At 53.7% G+C, this 15,302-nt stretch overlaps 3 protein-coding genes across 3 annotated transcripts; 1 reads left to right on the forward strand and 2 right to left on the reverse strand.

The window, feature by feature from the left end:
- Positions 1-3,479: 3,479 nt before the first annotated feature.
- Positions 3,480-5,362, forward strand: KVR01_007610 (uncharacterized protein; the record flags this gene model as incomplete). Its single annotated transcript, XM_044790357.1, has 3 exons — positions 3,480-3,590; positions 4,038-5,143; positions 5,245-5,362. 3 exons carry the CDS (start codon positions 3,480-3,482, stop codon positions 5,360-5,362), a joined length of 1,335 nt encoding a protein of 444 aa, XP_044643863.1.
- Positions 5,363-5,950: 588 nt separating this feature from the next.
- KVR01_007596 (uncharacterized protein) lies at positions 5,951-7,474 on the reverse strand (the record flags this gene model as incomplete). The annotated part of the gene is made up of 1 exon (XM_044782643.1): positions 5,951-7,474. One exon carries the CDS (start codon positions 7,472-7,474, stop codon positions 5,951-5,953), a length of 1,524 nt encoding a protein of 507 aa, XP_044643849.1.
- A 4,856-nt stretch (positions 7,475-12,330) lies between these two features.
- KVR01_007138 (uncharacterized protein) lies at positions 12,331-14,562 on the reverse strand. The gene is made up of 2 exons (XM_044793274.1): positions 13,778-14,562; positions 12,331-13,573 (listed from the first exon to the last, which is right to left on the reverse strand). The coding sequence occupies exons 1-2, from the start codon at positions 14,208-14,210 to the stop codon at positions 12,573-12,575; spliced, it is 1,434 nt and encodes a 477-aa protein (XP_044643391.1). The 5' UTR covers positions 14,211-14,562; the 3' UTR covers positions 12,331-12,572.
- Between the last annotated feature and the right edge of the window lie 740 nt (positions 14,563-15,302).

Below are 15,302 nucleotides of genomic sequence, written 5' to 3' on the forward strand. Positions count from 1 at the left end.
TTAATCTGAATACTGGTGCCCCGGGTCTCATTACATAGATGGTCATACCATAATTACATGCTAGCGTAAACACTGGCATTTCTTTCCTTGCACTTAACATCTGAAGTCAGTCCTTCCACCCCTCAAAAATTCCAAAATCACATTTCCGAGAGAGAACTATGCCTGGCACAAATTGTCGACTTCAAGATTGCAACCGGGACCGCGCACTACGAGCTTCATGGTGCGACGAGCGTCAGACACCCCTGGGTACAGTTTGGGTTTTCGGGTTTTCTAAGAACTCAAAAACTCATTTCATTAGGTTTCGAGGGCTGATTTCATCTAGATACCTGCAGAGGCCCTGGTACCTACGAGCTCGAGTCGCATTATAAGCGAGCTGGGGACATCGTTTGTGTCGCCTGCAGGGACAAGCAGATCGCAACATGTATGTATCTTTCTCAGACACGATATGAATGAGAGTACCATTCACATTTGAATCTAATTATGATAAATCTCAAGATAATGAGGGATATCAACGGGGACGTCTTCAAGGCAGAGACGAAGGCCGAAAAACAGGCCATTCCGAGGGCTTTAAGGAGGGACTTGCTTCTGGGGGTGGTTGTTGTGTGATCCTTTAGCTGCTGGCCATACATGACAGTAGACCAATGATAGTGGTCAAAAATGAAATACATCTGAGGCTGGGTACATACCATAATACAAGGTTTCCTAGACCCCTTTAGCCCGTTTAGTGACCATGTGCCTCTTCAAACTATCGATATCATCGGACCGGTCGTAATTACATATATGTGGTTTCGCTTCTATTCCGTATACGTCCGAGGCCATACATGGCGCCTTCATACGGTGGTAAACGCTCAAGACCCAGCGCTTAAATGAGCAACATCTCCATTGTCGAAGCTTATATAGATCAACTGAAGACGAGACCTACGAAGAAGCCCGGGCTGGCAGCTAGAACATTCAATGTTGCGAGGCGATATCCTCATACCAAGGGCCTTGATGGCCTCGTAGAGACTTTGGATATTTGGGGGAAAGGCACTAATTTCTTGAAGGGATTCTGTAGTTGCGACCCGTGGACACCTCAGAGGGAAGTTTGCTCGACGATGGCCACATGTCACGGAGGTGTCGGTTGCTCAGCAAAGCGCAAAACCTCCGAGTAGACGAGACTTCGAGTGCGCCAGGCGTTACCTAGGCATGAAGAAAATGCCCTCCTTGCAAAATGTGCCACCTGGACCCATGAAAAGAACTGATAACGCCCCTTCAATGAGAGGCTGGGTTTTAGAATGCTGCAGATATCACAACAGCACTTGAGAATGACAAAAACCTGTAGACGCTCCCGCCCTAAGTCCCTGGAGATTATGATGTTCTTTCGCATCCACACCAACCAATACTATACCCAGTTGCATAGAAGGGGGGAAAGCAGCGGTCAAAGTATCTTCTCTGCCCTAGCCAGCCGCTCCTAGCTCCTAGTCGTGCTTTCGGACTGGAGAATCCTGATCAGTACCTACTTTGGTCGTGCAGCGCCCAGAAGACTCAAGCCCAAGCTCCAGCATAATTGGGACCTTGGTAAGTGGATTGTAATCCCCTACTTCCTAGGCTATTGCTCCCTGGTAGACCTGAGATCCAGGCGCCCATCCGCGTGTACAGAGCTGTCACTACCGGTAGATCCAGTGGCGCCGCAAAATAGCGAATATTGCGGCGGCTTTATGACGGTGTTCCACTGCTTGGCTTTTCGGGGCGAGTCATTCGCAGATCGTTTGGAGCGGGCCATCGTCGCATGTGCGAAGGTGATTTCGAAGGAGAACTGATGAAATTTACCTCGAAGGTCCATTCTGTGAGGCGACAATAAGTTGACTTGAGAAGACGCTAGAATTACGACAGCAAGGAGCACGGGGCGGTTAAAAGAAGAACACGACACATGTGGATGGGTTCAACAAGCGAGGGTCATAAAGGTGGTCAGTCATATTTGTTTCAGAGCAGACCACAAGCTCCAAATATTAAGTACAAATAACGCAAACACCCTAGACAGAGATTGGGGATAATAAAAGAGCGCCGATTCCCAACTACCGCGCGCTTGTTTACACCTTTACCTCGCCTATTTCAGGATGAGCAATATGGAAGCAACGGCGAGGCAAGGCCATGCTCGAGTGCTACCGTCGAAGTCTACCTGCGCTTCACTGTAAAAGGCAGAGGGATTGATTCACCGTTCCGAGCCCACCGATTTTCAGTGCCGGAGATCACCGGACCCGGAATTATCAAAAGTAAAAACCGCATGGTTTTGCAATGTGTTCCTGCGTGCGGGCAGGGATCGACAGAAGCTTAATCTGAAGCTTCTGCAGATCGCTGCCGATACGGGCCTTCTTTCATGGTACCTTATTCAGGACTCACAGCCTTTCGGATTTTGACCCAGCGAACTACAGGTCAACCTACGTCAGGCCAAGTATCGGATACTAGATACCCAGTAACCTCATGCTCCATGACAATGGGCTGCTGACATTGATGATGTGCAGCAATACGATGCAAGAGAACCTATTATAGTGATAGCCACGAAGCCAGACAGTGATGAATGAAGTTGGAGGGGGCAAGGTACCTAGGTATCGACTCCGAGCTCCGTATAAGTGCATCAAGTCACGAACCATCCATGCATTGTGCATCTACGGGGTTTGTTTCCTTGAGGCTCTGCTACGGATCCTCGGACTGAGCATTGCGAAAATCGGCCGAGTCATTCCATAATATAGATGTTACCTCGCACTATTTTTTGACAACGTCTTGGCAGCGTTCACCTGCAGTGGACCATGTTGGCCAACCCCTCCATATAACGGAGTCAGCTCGGAGGCATGACATTTGGAATTACTACAGAGCTTTTGTCGATGATCAGCCAAGTTACCGGGTCGTTCGGCCACGGCAAGTCTCCGCTGCGAGCGGCGACACTCTGGATCCTGGTTGACAACTGGCTACCATAGTTAGGTACTGTGCCCAGTCGCGCTGGGGTAACGCATTCCGGCTTACCAGCAACTCCTTGTACCGGGGTAGTAGAGGTACATCTAACAAAAGGCGATCCCTACGGAGCTCGAAGCGACCCATGCCTAATTCCGAAAACGCAGATGATAAATAGCAAGGAAGCAGCTCGTTGATTTGCAAAGAGATCACAAAAGATTCTCTGGTGTTTATCTACAGTCATTAGTTGCTCAATGCAACTCTCACACTCGTTCTAACTTATCAAATCGCTCGTTCAGGGTTGATTCTCTTCACCCTATCCCAAATACAACCACATTCATTCCACGGTAATCGCTCGTTTCATATTGAATAACAAGATGTCCAAGCAGTCGATCGTCACGACGGTGGGACTTACACTTCTTTCGGCACGAGGCAACTTCGCCGCCGAATTGGACTACAACCAGGCACCACCGAATCTCACAGAGCTCACTGGTACCGAGCTGTACCACACATGGCGCCCAAAGGCTCATGTGACACCTCTCTTTGGGAGAATGCAAGATCCTTGCGGGCATTACACCGACTCTCAGACAGGATCCTTCCATGTCAGCTACTTGTGGAACACGAGCCCTGGGGGTATGACTTCCTGCAAGACGGACGACCTGGTCACTTACGAGGACGTAAACCCTCTAGCAAGGAATGTCATCACTCGTGGAGGCAAGAACGACCCGCTGGCCATCTTTGATGGCTCGGTTATTTCCAAGGGTATCGATGGCTATCCGACATTGATGTACAGCGGCGTCAAGTCTCTGCCGATAACCTGGTCTATGTCTTATCAGCCTGAAAGCGAGACTCAGTCCATTGCTGTGAGCCGCGACGGAGGCCATACCTTCGAGAAACTGGACCATCCACCGGTGATCGTGCAGCCTGAGGGTATCGAGCCTACTGCCTTCCGAGACCCCTACATGTTCCACAGCTATCAGTTGGACTCACTTCTTGGCAGCGAGAAGGACACTTGGTATGTAACGGTCTCTGGTGGTGTCAAGGGCTCCAACCCGGAAGAACCAGGCTGGGAGGCCGATGCAGGCCCGGGACAGTTTCTCTACCGCCAGCAAACACCTGAGAATTTCCTGGACTGGGAATACTTGGGCATGTGGTGGCGGGAGGCTGCCAACAGCACGACCTCAAACAACTCCTGGGCAGTCGCTTGGGGCTTCAACATGGAGACGGCCAACTTGGCCAACCTGGACGAGCATGGCATCAACAATATTGACGGCGAATTGTTCCACCTCATGGGTGCAGAATATGCTACGATTTGGGATGGCATTGTCCGCAATGTTTCTTCCTGGGGCGGCGAATTCTTACGCCATGGCAACTGGGCAACCGGCAATGTGACCCTCCGCCCTGGCACCAAGGAGCCCGTCTTCACGCCCACGATGGCCTCTCGCTTGGACTGGGGTCTCACATCCTACGCGGCCGCCGCGCAGGTCCTGACTGCTGACTCCCAGACCTCCACGAAAAGCGGCGTCACCGTCGACCGCTGGATCGCATATATCTGGCTCTCGGGCGACGAATTTGGCACGCTCAAGTACGCCCCACCCGCAGCTCAGAACTGGACTGGTGCCCTCTGCCTTCCGCGCGAGTTGTCCATCGGCTACGTCGACAACGTCGTCCTCGACGACCTATCCTCCGAGACGCCGGCCGCCTGGACCATCGACAGCCACGACGACACGACCAACACGGTGCGGCTCAAGACGCTGAAGCAGGTCGTCGCAAGGGAGACACTGGCCGCTCTGCAGGACCCAGCCACGACGACCGTCATCACCGAGCCCGGCACTACTATTAGCCAGCCCGGCGAGGTACCCTTCACCAACTCGCCCTCCTCGCGGTTCTTCACCATGTCTACCAACATCACCTTCCCGGCGTCAGCCCGTAAGAGTGGTCTGCGGGTAGGATTCCAGATATTGGCTAGTGAGAACGAACGGACCAATATTTGGTACCAGCTTTCGAGCGACACTTTCTCTATCGACCGGTCCGAGTCCAGCGCAGCGGCTTTATCGACAGCGAAATTCGACCTGAGAGAGGAGAAGGGCCTTTTCAGACTGTTTGACATTGAGCGAAGCGGTAACGTCGAGGTCCTCCAGCTCACAATCGTTGTCGACAACTCTGTTGTTGAGATCTTTGCCAATGAGCGCTTTGGCCTGGCTTCACAAATCAAGTGAGTGCATTGACTCGTGATCCCTCTGGCACACTCTTACAACGTTGATTGCGAAGTGGAATTCCTCACTGTAATGGGCCAAAATACTAATTGCTGATCAGGCCATGGTACGCAAACTCAACCAACATCAGCTTCCTGCACGATGGTGAAGGCAAGGCGACTTTCAGCGATGTGACCATTCATGAAGGCTTGATTGATGCGTTCCCGAACAGAAAATAATTTCTGAAAACCTGTTAATACCTACTCAACACCAGGAATTGTTTGTAGTGCGTGCACGGTCAAAACACGACGGATTGCGATTCCGACGGGGCGCGAAATGTCCGGGGCGTGACCCATCGAGTTCTCCATTTCTCTGTAAATATATCGTCTCTTGGAGTACAAACATCTCTGACTCTTGAGAACTTGTCTTCAAGCATATAGTGGTACCAGAGAAGGGTCAAAATTTGTCCACTCTGTTTGAAAGAGCCCAAACAACTCGATCAGCTGAATACTGTTTCATCAATCATGGACGCTCCGACATGAGCACCGTTAGAGCTTCAATAACTTTGAACCATGATGCCGAGGTCTCATCGAGCGACTGGGCATGTATAAATTGCGAAACCATACAGTGAAGCACCAAGCCTGACTTGAATGTCATCAGGGTACCTAGGTACACAGACATCGCGAATTCTTCGCTTTCAAGTTTGAATGTATGTGATTTATTTGCATACAATATGATGATGCATTAGTACTATATACAATGAACAACCTCCAATGCATCATACCAACGACGGTATCTTGTAAGGATACTGTGTACAGCAGTCACGCTCAAGGAAGAGGAATTGCCTGCTTGTGGTTGACGAACAGACCCTCGGGGTCAATCGCAGCCTTGATCTCCTTAAGACGGTCAAAGTTGGCACCGTACAGACGAGAACTCCACTCAGCCTCGGTGAGCTCGGTGTCAGCGTAGTTCACGAATCCTCGCAGGGGAGCACCACCGGCAACAAGAGCCTCCTCAAACGGCTTGATGAGGCTCTTCATGTACGTGGTGCCGTCAGCAGGGTAGCTGGTCACATCGACGGAGTTGGCCTCCCAGCGGATCAGCCAAAGGTTCTTGCCGTGCGCGAAGGCGGTGTCGGCGTCGGAGATGTCGCGGGAGATACCACCCCAGAGGTCAAGGAAGCCGGACTTCCTCAGGTCGGTGCGGTTGAAGGCCAGGGTAGTGCCCTCGAAGAGGATCTTGGCCTGTTCGACGGTCAGAGGGTAGTCGGTGGTGGTCGTCAGGGCCTGGGTGTAGAAAGAGCGGCCACCGAGGCTGCCGCCCTCGGGCTGGTTCATGCCCGCGCCGGCGACGGCGACCTCCATGTCCCAGAATGGGAGCTCGGTCTTGTTAACCTGAGTCGTGTTGGGGGCGATCTCCTTGAGGGCAGAGACGAGGGGGGCAATAACGGTGTCGAATTCGGCGGGATTGCCGTAGAAATATCCGGTGCCGGTGTAAGGAGGAGCGCTCAGAGACCAGCGGAGGGCAAACTCATCGGGGCAGTCCTTGCTGAGGGAGTAGTCCTGGACGGCGATGAGGGCCTTGGCAGCGGCATCAACATCGACGCTGCCGATGGAGACAGTGAAGTTGACGGCGGTGGGGTAGAGCGGCTTGTGGGTGTTGGTGGTGACGGAGAGGATGATACCATAGGAGGCACCAGCACCCTGGGCAGCCCAGAAGAGGTCGGAACCCTTGGCGGCGGTGACAATAGTACCGTTGTACAGCATGTACTCAATGGACTCGAGGTTGTCCATCGGCGTGCCAAGATGGCGGGAGGTGGAGCCAAACCCACCCCCGATGCTGGAGCCGGCGAGACCGACGTGCGCGCCACGGACGTGAGGGAAGTGGCGGCCAGCAGTGTCCCAGAGGTACTTCAGGACTGGACCGACATGGGAGCCACCGCCGTAGGTAATGCGGCCGGTGGTGTCGTCGTAGGAGACAGAGTTGAAAGCAGCCATGCTGATCACCAAGCTGCCCGGGTCTCCGAAGCCATAGGCCTGGAAGGAGTGGTGAGCTCCGAGGGCAGTGGCTTTGGCGGAGGCATTACGAGCGCAGTCCAGGGAGAGGGCAATTTGGTCGTTGTTGTCGGGGAAGGAGATGGCAGCGGGATCGACCTTGAGGCGCTTCTGGAACCCGGTCGTCTCGTTGGACCAGCTCGGGTCAGTGCTTACAATATTGCGAACGCCGGCTGTGTTGAGGCACTCTTGGAGAGCAGCGCCCTTGCTGGCGGTGTCCTGAGCACTCGCCAAAGAAGGGGAAAGGCAAAGGAGAGAGGCGACGATGAAACGTCCAAATGAGCGTGGTGAAGCCATGCCTGTCGTATGTACAGTGGCACAGCCTGGGAAGAAAAGAATGTAGGTTCTGCAAAACTAGCGAGTTGTGAGCACTCTGGGGACTGTGAATGTGATAGCGGAGTAGTCCATCTTATACGCGATAAGGGGGCCATAGAAATCCACCCAGTCAGGGACAGGTCGTGCCTCTCCGACCTTGCCGTTGATACCCACTATGGTAGACCCCGGCCAAGACATGCATCTTCCATGTGCCGCTCTGCAAGAATAATCCGTCTTGGCCGAGAAGGCCCCCTTGTGCCCGCGTTCAAATGTCTGATTTTGGGTTCACACTCACAGACTGAGTCAGGGAAATATCCTGGTCGCGTCTGTTTAATCACGTCAATCCACCTGTTTCTCCATCCAGCCTGGTCTGCCTTGCTCATCCTCTCCCATTGAGAGCTACGTTTATAAGCTTAATCGGTTGATGCTCCTTATAGAGCATACCAACACCGGGTTGAATGTTTCCGCTCAAATCCCGTTAGCCTCGCCTCGGGGCTGGAGGATGTCCGGTTTTGAAACACATGGCCACCTTTTAAGGTTTTATGGCATTAGCCTCACGGGTGGAAAGGGGTGCAGTGAGGTTCCGGAGACTTGAGCCAGGTGATCAGCTGAATACAAATCGTACACGTGTACATGCGAATTCCGCAAAGCAGTACGTCTAATAAGTCTTCTCGGGAAGCCTCTGTACATGCTTGAGAGACATCGGACAATGCCGCAAAAAGCTGATTTTGTCCACGAGTGAGAACGATCGAGCTTCTATGTGGCCGTGTCATGTGCGGAAGACATATCGAGTCGTGCGCAACGTCCGGAGTCCGCTCTCTGCCCCTGAGATGATTTTGCGCGTGCAAAGCTAATGTGGGTCGCTAAGCCGCTTTTCGCCTACTGAATTAGGCCAAGTTCTATCTATCTCTGGCCTTGGGCTAATTTCTCGTCTTCAAGTAACAAAAAGCCAAGCCTCGTCAAGCCTACCAACCAAACACTAATTCCCCATCCATTATCCGCACCTCCCCCCTTTGAATCATAATCTCTTGGCGGTATGTGTGCGCCTACTTGGTTCGGTTACTTCCGAAATGTCACGGCATTATCGCATCCGGGAAAGTTGTCGGTTGCAACCACAGCTTTTCCGATCCCAGGACGTTGACTGAGCTCTGCCTGCTCCTCCTTCTATATCAGGCAGAATCCAATGGCGTCAATGATCGCTGGATGAATGTCATACAAGTGCGGTACGAGGCTCAGCCACGTGCCCACGTACTGTATTCTCTTTCCACTGTTATTGGCACTGTATTTCTTCAGACGCTGGGTCTTGAGCGTTTACCACTGTATGAAGGCGCCACGTACATTTTACATGTATGGGGATTAAAAACGAAACCACCCTGTCATACAACGCGAGAACAAACGGGTGGGGACAGCATTCTATCGACCCCCAGACCATGTACCTCTCCCTTAAGGCTAGGCCAAGTACCTATGCATGCACAATTGAGGAATGGCCGATTGAGGCTCTATACTATCTTTAAATAACGTGTAAGCGGCCGTTTTACCATCAGTCGACTGAAGTCAGATGATAGATTTACAGCGACAAAGATAACTAAACTCATATAATGATGTATACCTTATTACTTCGCCCACCCGCCAGGCCAAAATTGAGTAGAAAATCCGATGCGAGAGCCCCAGGTAGCCGTGCGACTATTTTTGTTCCTTCCTACGAGCTAGGTAGCGAAGCGCTGCAATCTAAACTCGCAGTCCATCAGGCTGGCTAATGCCTCACCGGTTGCGTACTAGTACTTGTACCCACGTGAATTATGCTATCTCAAACTACGATTAGGGGCATACCATAGGACGTCCCAATTGCCACAACAAAATCAAATCCAATACAGTGTCTGTCTTGCTGGAGCTTGTCATCACTAAATACGGTGTGTTAAACATACTGCTGTCCACGGGTGTATAGTGACAACGTTATCACCGCTGGGAGCTGCTCACAACCAGCCTCTCACATAATTCGTTATTTAGACTAATCAGGACCACAGCCGACCGGAACTGCTACCTTGGAATATTCATCTGGCCTTCCGTACGAAAACTCGTCTGGAGTCTGGAAGGGAGGACCAGGACTAAACTTTGGGCATTCACGTAGCGGCCCTTCAACAGCAAATGAATAGGAGTCCAGGGTTCTTAACAAGGGCCTTTATGCATCAGAGCCCCGTAGTATTTTTTGATTCTGTTTAATGGGACAAAAGACACATGGGCACGTGTGCTTCGGGAAATGTTGAGACCAGGGTCTGTAATGGGGTCCGTTCTTGATGCTGATCAAAGACATCAATGGCCTTCTTCACTAGCTCTAATATGACAAACACTCACTTAGTTGGCCCTCGCTTGATATTTTGTCGCAATGTAACTATGCCTTGCAAGTGCGAAACCCCTGGACAAGTTGAACGCGGACCAGTTGACTGCCTTATTAGTCGACGCACGGCTCCAATACGACCCTATATCCAATCGGTTGAAAATTGGGCTTAGGCAACTGCTTCCAACCGTTAGAATATAATCCTGCATCCTTCTGTGGACTTTTCCATTCCGCGGGATCTCATTTCACCACAATACCTCACAAACAAGTGAACGCTCTATTTTGCTGCTCCGTGTTACCTGTACAAAAGATGGAGGCTGCCAACATGATGCACGTTACCCTCCTTGCGTGGTTTCAACACGCTGCCCCGGCTGTGATACCCTTAGAGAGCCCCATGTGCCTACTCGAGTGAACTCTGTCAAGCTGCCGTGCTGATATTATGCACAGTTGCTGGTGGCGATCGCGTATTATGTCTCGCATGGTCCTCTGCGCAAATTCTCCGGCCCGTTTACCACGAGATTCATCAACGTATGTGACGGGATCTATGCTGCTCGACGAAGTTTGATAAGTCGTAACCCGCAAACATCACCGCAAATATGGTGAGACAATGTGCCCCTCCAGTTGCTTGATACGTTTTGCCCGAACATCGCGTCACAAACGTGCGCACATGCATAGTAAGAACCGATAACCCAACATCCCAAGGGTTCGTGTTCAGACAGGGACCGAACCGCCCAGGCAGTTAATCTTCAACACCGTTGGGGTCCTGCAAAACATTCATTGACTGGAACCCACAAGGCACATGAGGCCAGGAACACGCAGACTCCCGCTTCCTTCCAACCCTAAGCCTCTTCGGCAGTCTGGACCAGGGCGAACACAGTCGCAAGCGCCGCGTCGTCGGAGGGGTTCTTGCTCTCCGAGCATGGCGCCATGCGTAGCTTCGAGGCCCCACCATTGAGCGGCGAAATTGGCCTTGTTCCTGCGAGAGATCCTTCACTCGAGCAGCCAGCGAGGCCAGGGCCGAGGCGTTGGACATGTCGCGCCGGTGCGCGCTGCCAGCTCCTTGCCCAGGATATAATCTGCCAGCTGGGGCTTGGGTACCCGCTCAGGACACCGACGGAGACGACGAACAGGCTGCTCTTGGAGGCATTTCCAGTTATAACTGGGTGGATGGCGCTCTAGGTATATGAATTGGCCCGCCATGTCTGCGATTGTTGATCTTCTGATCAAGTTACTGGCGTGGAAGGTGTCGAGTACTTGGATTTCTATCGAAGTACGGTGACAGCCGGAATCGAACGCGACAAGGACGCCAGACTTGATTTGTACAACGTCGTCATGAATCACAGTGTCAAACACGATATCGAAGTGGATACTTCAAAGGCACCGTATGAAGGCGCCATGTATGTCCTCGGACGTATACGGAATAGAAGCGAAACCACATACTTCAAAGGACCTCGGGAGGACATGATGAAGAGTGAGCTGTAGGCAGAGGCTATCTTCATCGGAGCAGGTTTGTCTGAGACCCGGGGACCCTGATAGCTTTTTCCTTCTTCCGGGCATGGAATGGTCCCGCAAGCAACACGTGGGAGCAATAAAACATTCCCACGTCACTTGAATACCATGTACTGATTGCGTGCTCTACCAATAATAAAAAACAGGCTGATCAACAACCGCAACACTCATAAGATCCATCTTCCTATACCTCTCACGCCACCCCAAGGTCTACAGCGCCCCCCTGCCGAGATCCGCAGCACCTTCCCCAGGTACCCTCAGGCAGAGAAACCCGCCGCGGCCACGAACTAACAAGCTGCACAGACCTCCCCGCCGTGATCAACGAGTGTCCGCGCGTCGTCCCGACCTCCCTCCCCTCCCTCGGCACACCATGCATGGCGGCAGCAAGACCTCAAGAGCCGCCGCCGCCGCCCACCGCCGTCGCCAAGAGGCCATCCACCCTCGAACGGGCCACGGTATCCCGCCCGGAAGCCCAGGTCGGCACCTTGCATGCACTGGTGAGAGGCGGGATGGGTTGTAGTTGCGGGATGTTATTGCTGCTGATTATGATGCCGAACTTGGTTTCTAAGACAAGGGGCGGATTTTTGGAGGCGAGTCAGATGGTGAGGATACGATACGATAGGATAGGGTGCTAGCAAGCTCGATCGTCGTCCTGTTCGAGGCAGCGAAAGACAACGATGTTACTCAGGTAGTTGTGTGACTCGGATGCGTGCACTTGAGCAACGCCGCAATTACATTACACAACTAGACCATTCGTGTCGAATTCTGAACGCATTCAGCTCAAAAGAAGACCAAGCGATCATCTTTGGGCCGCCTTGACTAGCGGGCGAGCTCCAAGGAATCATGACACCACAGGTGTAACCACATGTCTGCAGTCGACCGCAGCAAAGCCACTATAATAAGTACATTAGCGTAGACAAGGAAGGCGGCATCTTCCGTCCGGATTGGAGCTATGCATATATTCATTATGACGGTTGTTAAAAACCAATACAAATATTTCAGTAGTTTGTTTCTCATTTCCAATCATTATGTATACAACTAACTCTCAGATCTCATATCCCACCCACCGGCAACACAACAATGGTATCCGCCCTTTTCTTGTTTGGTATTTATGTACACTTGGAAAACTCTCAAATCAAGACCACCCTTCCCAGAAAGTTAAACCCAACTCCCGATTCAATTCACAAAAAACTCCAGCCCTCCTTTTTGCAACCCTGCCTGCCAGAGGCCAGTTGTTTATCGGCTAGTATCGACGACGTAGCGACCGACAATGGTGCCGTCGGCCATCTTGTCGAATATGCTCTGCAGCTCAGAGAGGCCGACAGTCTTGAAGGGGGCGTTGACGAGGCCGCGGGCGAAGAAGTCGAGGGCCTCCTGGGTGTCCTGTCGGTTGCCGACGTATGAGCCCTTGATGGAGATCATGCGGACGACGCTCTCGAAGACGGGGGCGGAGATACGGGCGCCGGCGGGGAGGCCAATGCAGATGACGGAGCCGCGGGGGCGGACGTAGTCGGCAGCCTGCTGGAAGGGCTTCTCGGAGACGGCGAGCAGGATGGAGGCGTGGGGGCCCAGGCCGTCGGGGGTGGCGGCCTTGACATCTGCGACGAGGTCCTTGGAGGTGAAGAAGTCGACGTAGGCGGAGGCGCCCAGCTCCTTGGTGGCCTGGCGCTTCTCGTCGCCACCGTCGATGGCGATGGTGTGGATGCCCATGGCCTTGCAGTACTGGAGGGCCATGTTGCCCAGGCCACCACCGGCACCGGCGATGGCGATCCACTGGCCGGCGCGGACGCCAGACTCCTTGATTCCCTTGTAGACGGTGATACCGGCGCACAGGACGGGGGCGACGGCCTCGAGGCTCACGCCCTTGGGGATACGGGCGACGTGGGCGGCCTTGGCGACGGCGTACTGCTGGAAAGAGCCGTCGACGGTGTAGCCGGAGAGCGAGGCCTCGGCGCAGAGGGGCTCGTCGGCGGTCATGCAGTAGGAGCAGGACAGGCAGGAGCCGTTGAGCCACTTGATGCCGACCTCGTCACCCTCCTTCAGGTCCTTGACCAGCTCGCCCTTGGCGACGACGATACCAGCACCCTCGTGGCCGCCGACGAGGGGCATCTTGACGGGCAGGGGCCAGTCGCCCTTCATGGCGTGCAGGTCGGTGTGGCACACACCCGAGAACTTGACGTTGACCAGGACCTCATCGGGACCGGGCTTGGCAACGGGGATCTTCTTGTACTCAAGAGCTGCAAATTGTACGTTAGCCTGGGACGTCTGATGCTTTTTTTGGGAGAGGCGGGAGAATTGTGGATTGGAGATGTGCACAGGGTGCAGGGGCCCGACTCGTGCGGAGGGGCATTGGAGGGGCGGGCATTGGAGGGTCCAGCATGGAGGGGAAGCTAGCAGTAGCTGTTGTTGTTGCTGCTACTGGGTGATGAGGTCAAACTTACGTCCACCGACCTGCTTGCAGACCTGCGCCCACTGCTCAGTTGGAATTTCGAAACCCATATTGTTGGTGTGTGGTGAAGTGTAGATGTCGTGAGTGGCCAAGGTGGCGGTGATATCAGAACCTCTGTGGTGGTGGTGGTGGTTGTTGTCTGTACAAGCTGCTGAGTGGTTCCTCAGGTTTAGGAAGGGCTTGGTATTCTTAGGATTGTGGTGGTTGTTGTTGTGGATGATGAGAGGAGAGGTCGAGGGCAGCAGATGAGGCCGGAGGACTTGGACAGATTTATATCTCTGCTGTCCAAGAGCCAGGTGGGGAAGGCGCGCTGTAAAGATCGGAGGTGCGGTGGTGGTGGTGGTGGTGGTGGTGGTGGTCAAGGACGAGGTCATGGACGACAGGGTTGGCAGGGGAGCTACACGGGAAGCTCGAGCTCGATACATGGTGCGTGCAGGCGTGGTGCGTGGTGCGTGGTACGTGGTACGTGGTGCGGGCTAGCTTGCTTGGTCCGTGTCACAGCTGTCACTCGCTGGCTGGGCGAAGCTGCTTGGAGTACCTCCCGGGTAGGTATGACGATCCTGGCCTGGGTGTCTGTCTAGGAATTCCCTGGCTCGTGCTCGGCGGGTTGCATGCAGCATGCAGTGGGCAGTGGGCAGTGGATGCAGTGGGCAGTGAGCGGTGGATGCAGTCTGTCAGTCTGTCTGTACGACCCAGAATTTCGATACGGGGCGGGTTCAGTTCAAGGCTCGACAGCGACGGGTTTCAAGCTTCTTTCTCGGTGCAACTCTGGGAAAGCTGGGAAGAGAGGTGGAAGGTCCCGACGAGGTGGCGCTCGCCGGGGAACTGAGGGCAGTAAAACAATGCCACCGGAGAAATTCCGCTGGCATCTCCCCGGAGATCTGATGATGCTGGAGCAGGCTGACGAGACTCGAGCCCGGCCATAGCACGTCTGCGTCGTACGATTCCCACGCACTGGTGGGGCCCCGTCACCTCACCCGTTCCCTCTGCCTGTGTGCCCTGCCCGCCTGCCCGCCCAGGCCCCAGGGGTCCCCTGGCCCAGCCCTGCTGCCCTGTCATGGCCGTGTCGTGTTCCTCCCAAGCACAATTCCAAAGCACAATACCCAACCCACCGTACTCGTACGGCGTGGTGGTGTCAGGCCACTCCCGCAGGTGCTCTCCTGGCGCCTGGGTACCAGCCTGCCGGGATTCTAGAACAGTTGCTCTTGTTGCATCGGTTGCCGTGATGCGTGTAGTAGCAGACTAAGATGTTGTAGCATGTAGCATGTAGCATGTAGCATGTCGCATGCATAATAGTCAACACACACCGGCTCAGCTCCGGGCAAAAGGCTCGTGGCAATGGCACCCTGTCCCTCATCTCTGACTGAGTTTCCTTGGGAATGGGCCGCCTGTCCGATGTTCAGAGTAGCTTCAGCAGCTCCAGTAGCTTCAGCTCAAACGGCCTGCCGCAACTCAAACGCACAAACGAGCATGGGCGATAGACGTGCGGGGCCGCAGCCAGCCTGCCTGCCTGCCAG

The sequence above is a fragment of the Diaporthe batatas genome (genome assembly GCF_019321695.1).
Source record: "Diaporthe batatas strain CRI 302-4 chromosome Unknown Contig00008, whole genome shotgun sequence".
Classification (NCBI taxonomy): domain Eukaryota; kingdom Fungi; phylum Ascomycota; class Sordariomycetes; order Diaporthales; family Diaporthaceae; genus Diaporthe; species Diaporthe batatas.

Excerpts from the sequence above, each read along its gene's own strand:
- KVR01_007138 (XM_044793274.1), bottom strand. The coding sequence starts at position 14,210 with ATGTATCGAGCTCGAGCTTCCCGTGTAGCTCCCCTGCCAACCCTGTCG. Across the intron at positions 13,574-13,777 it reads CTGCAAGCAGGTCGGTGGAC|CTCTTGAGTACAAGAAGATC; the intron begins GTAAGTTTGACC and ends TACAATTTGCAG.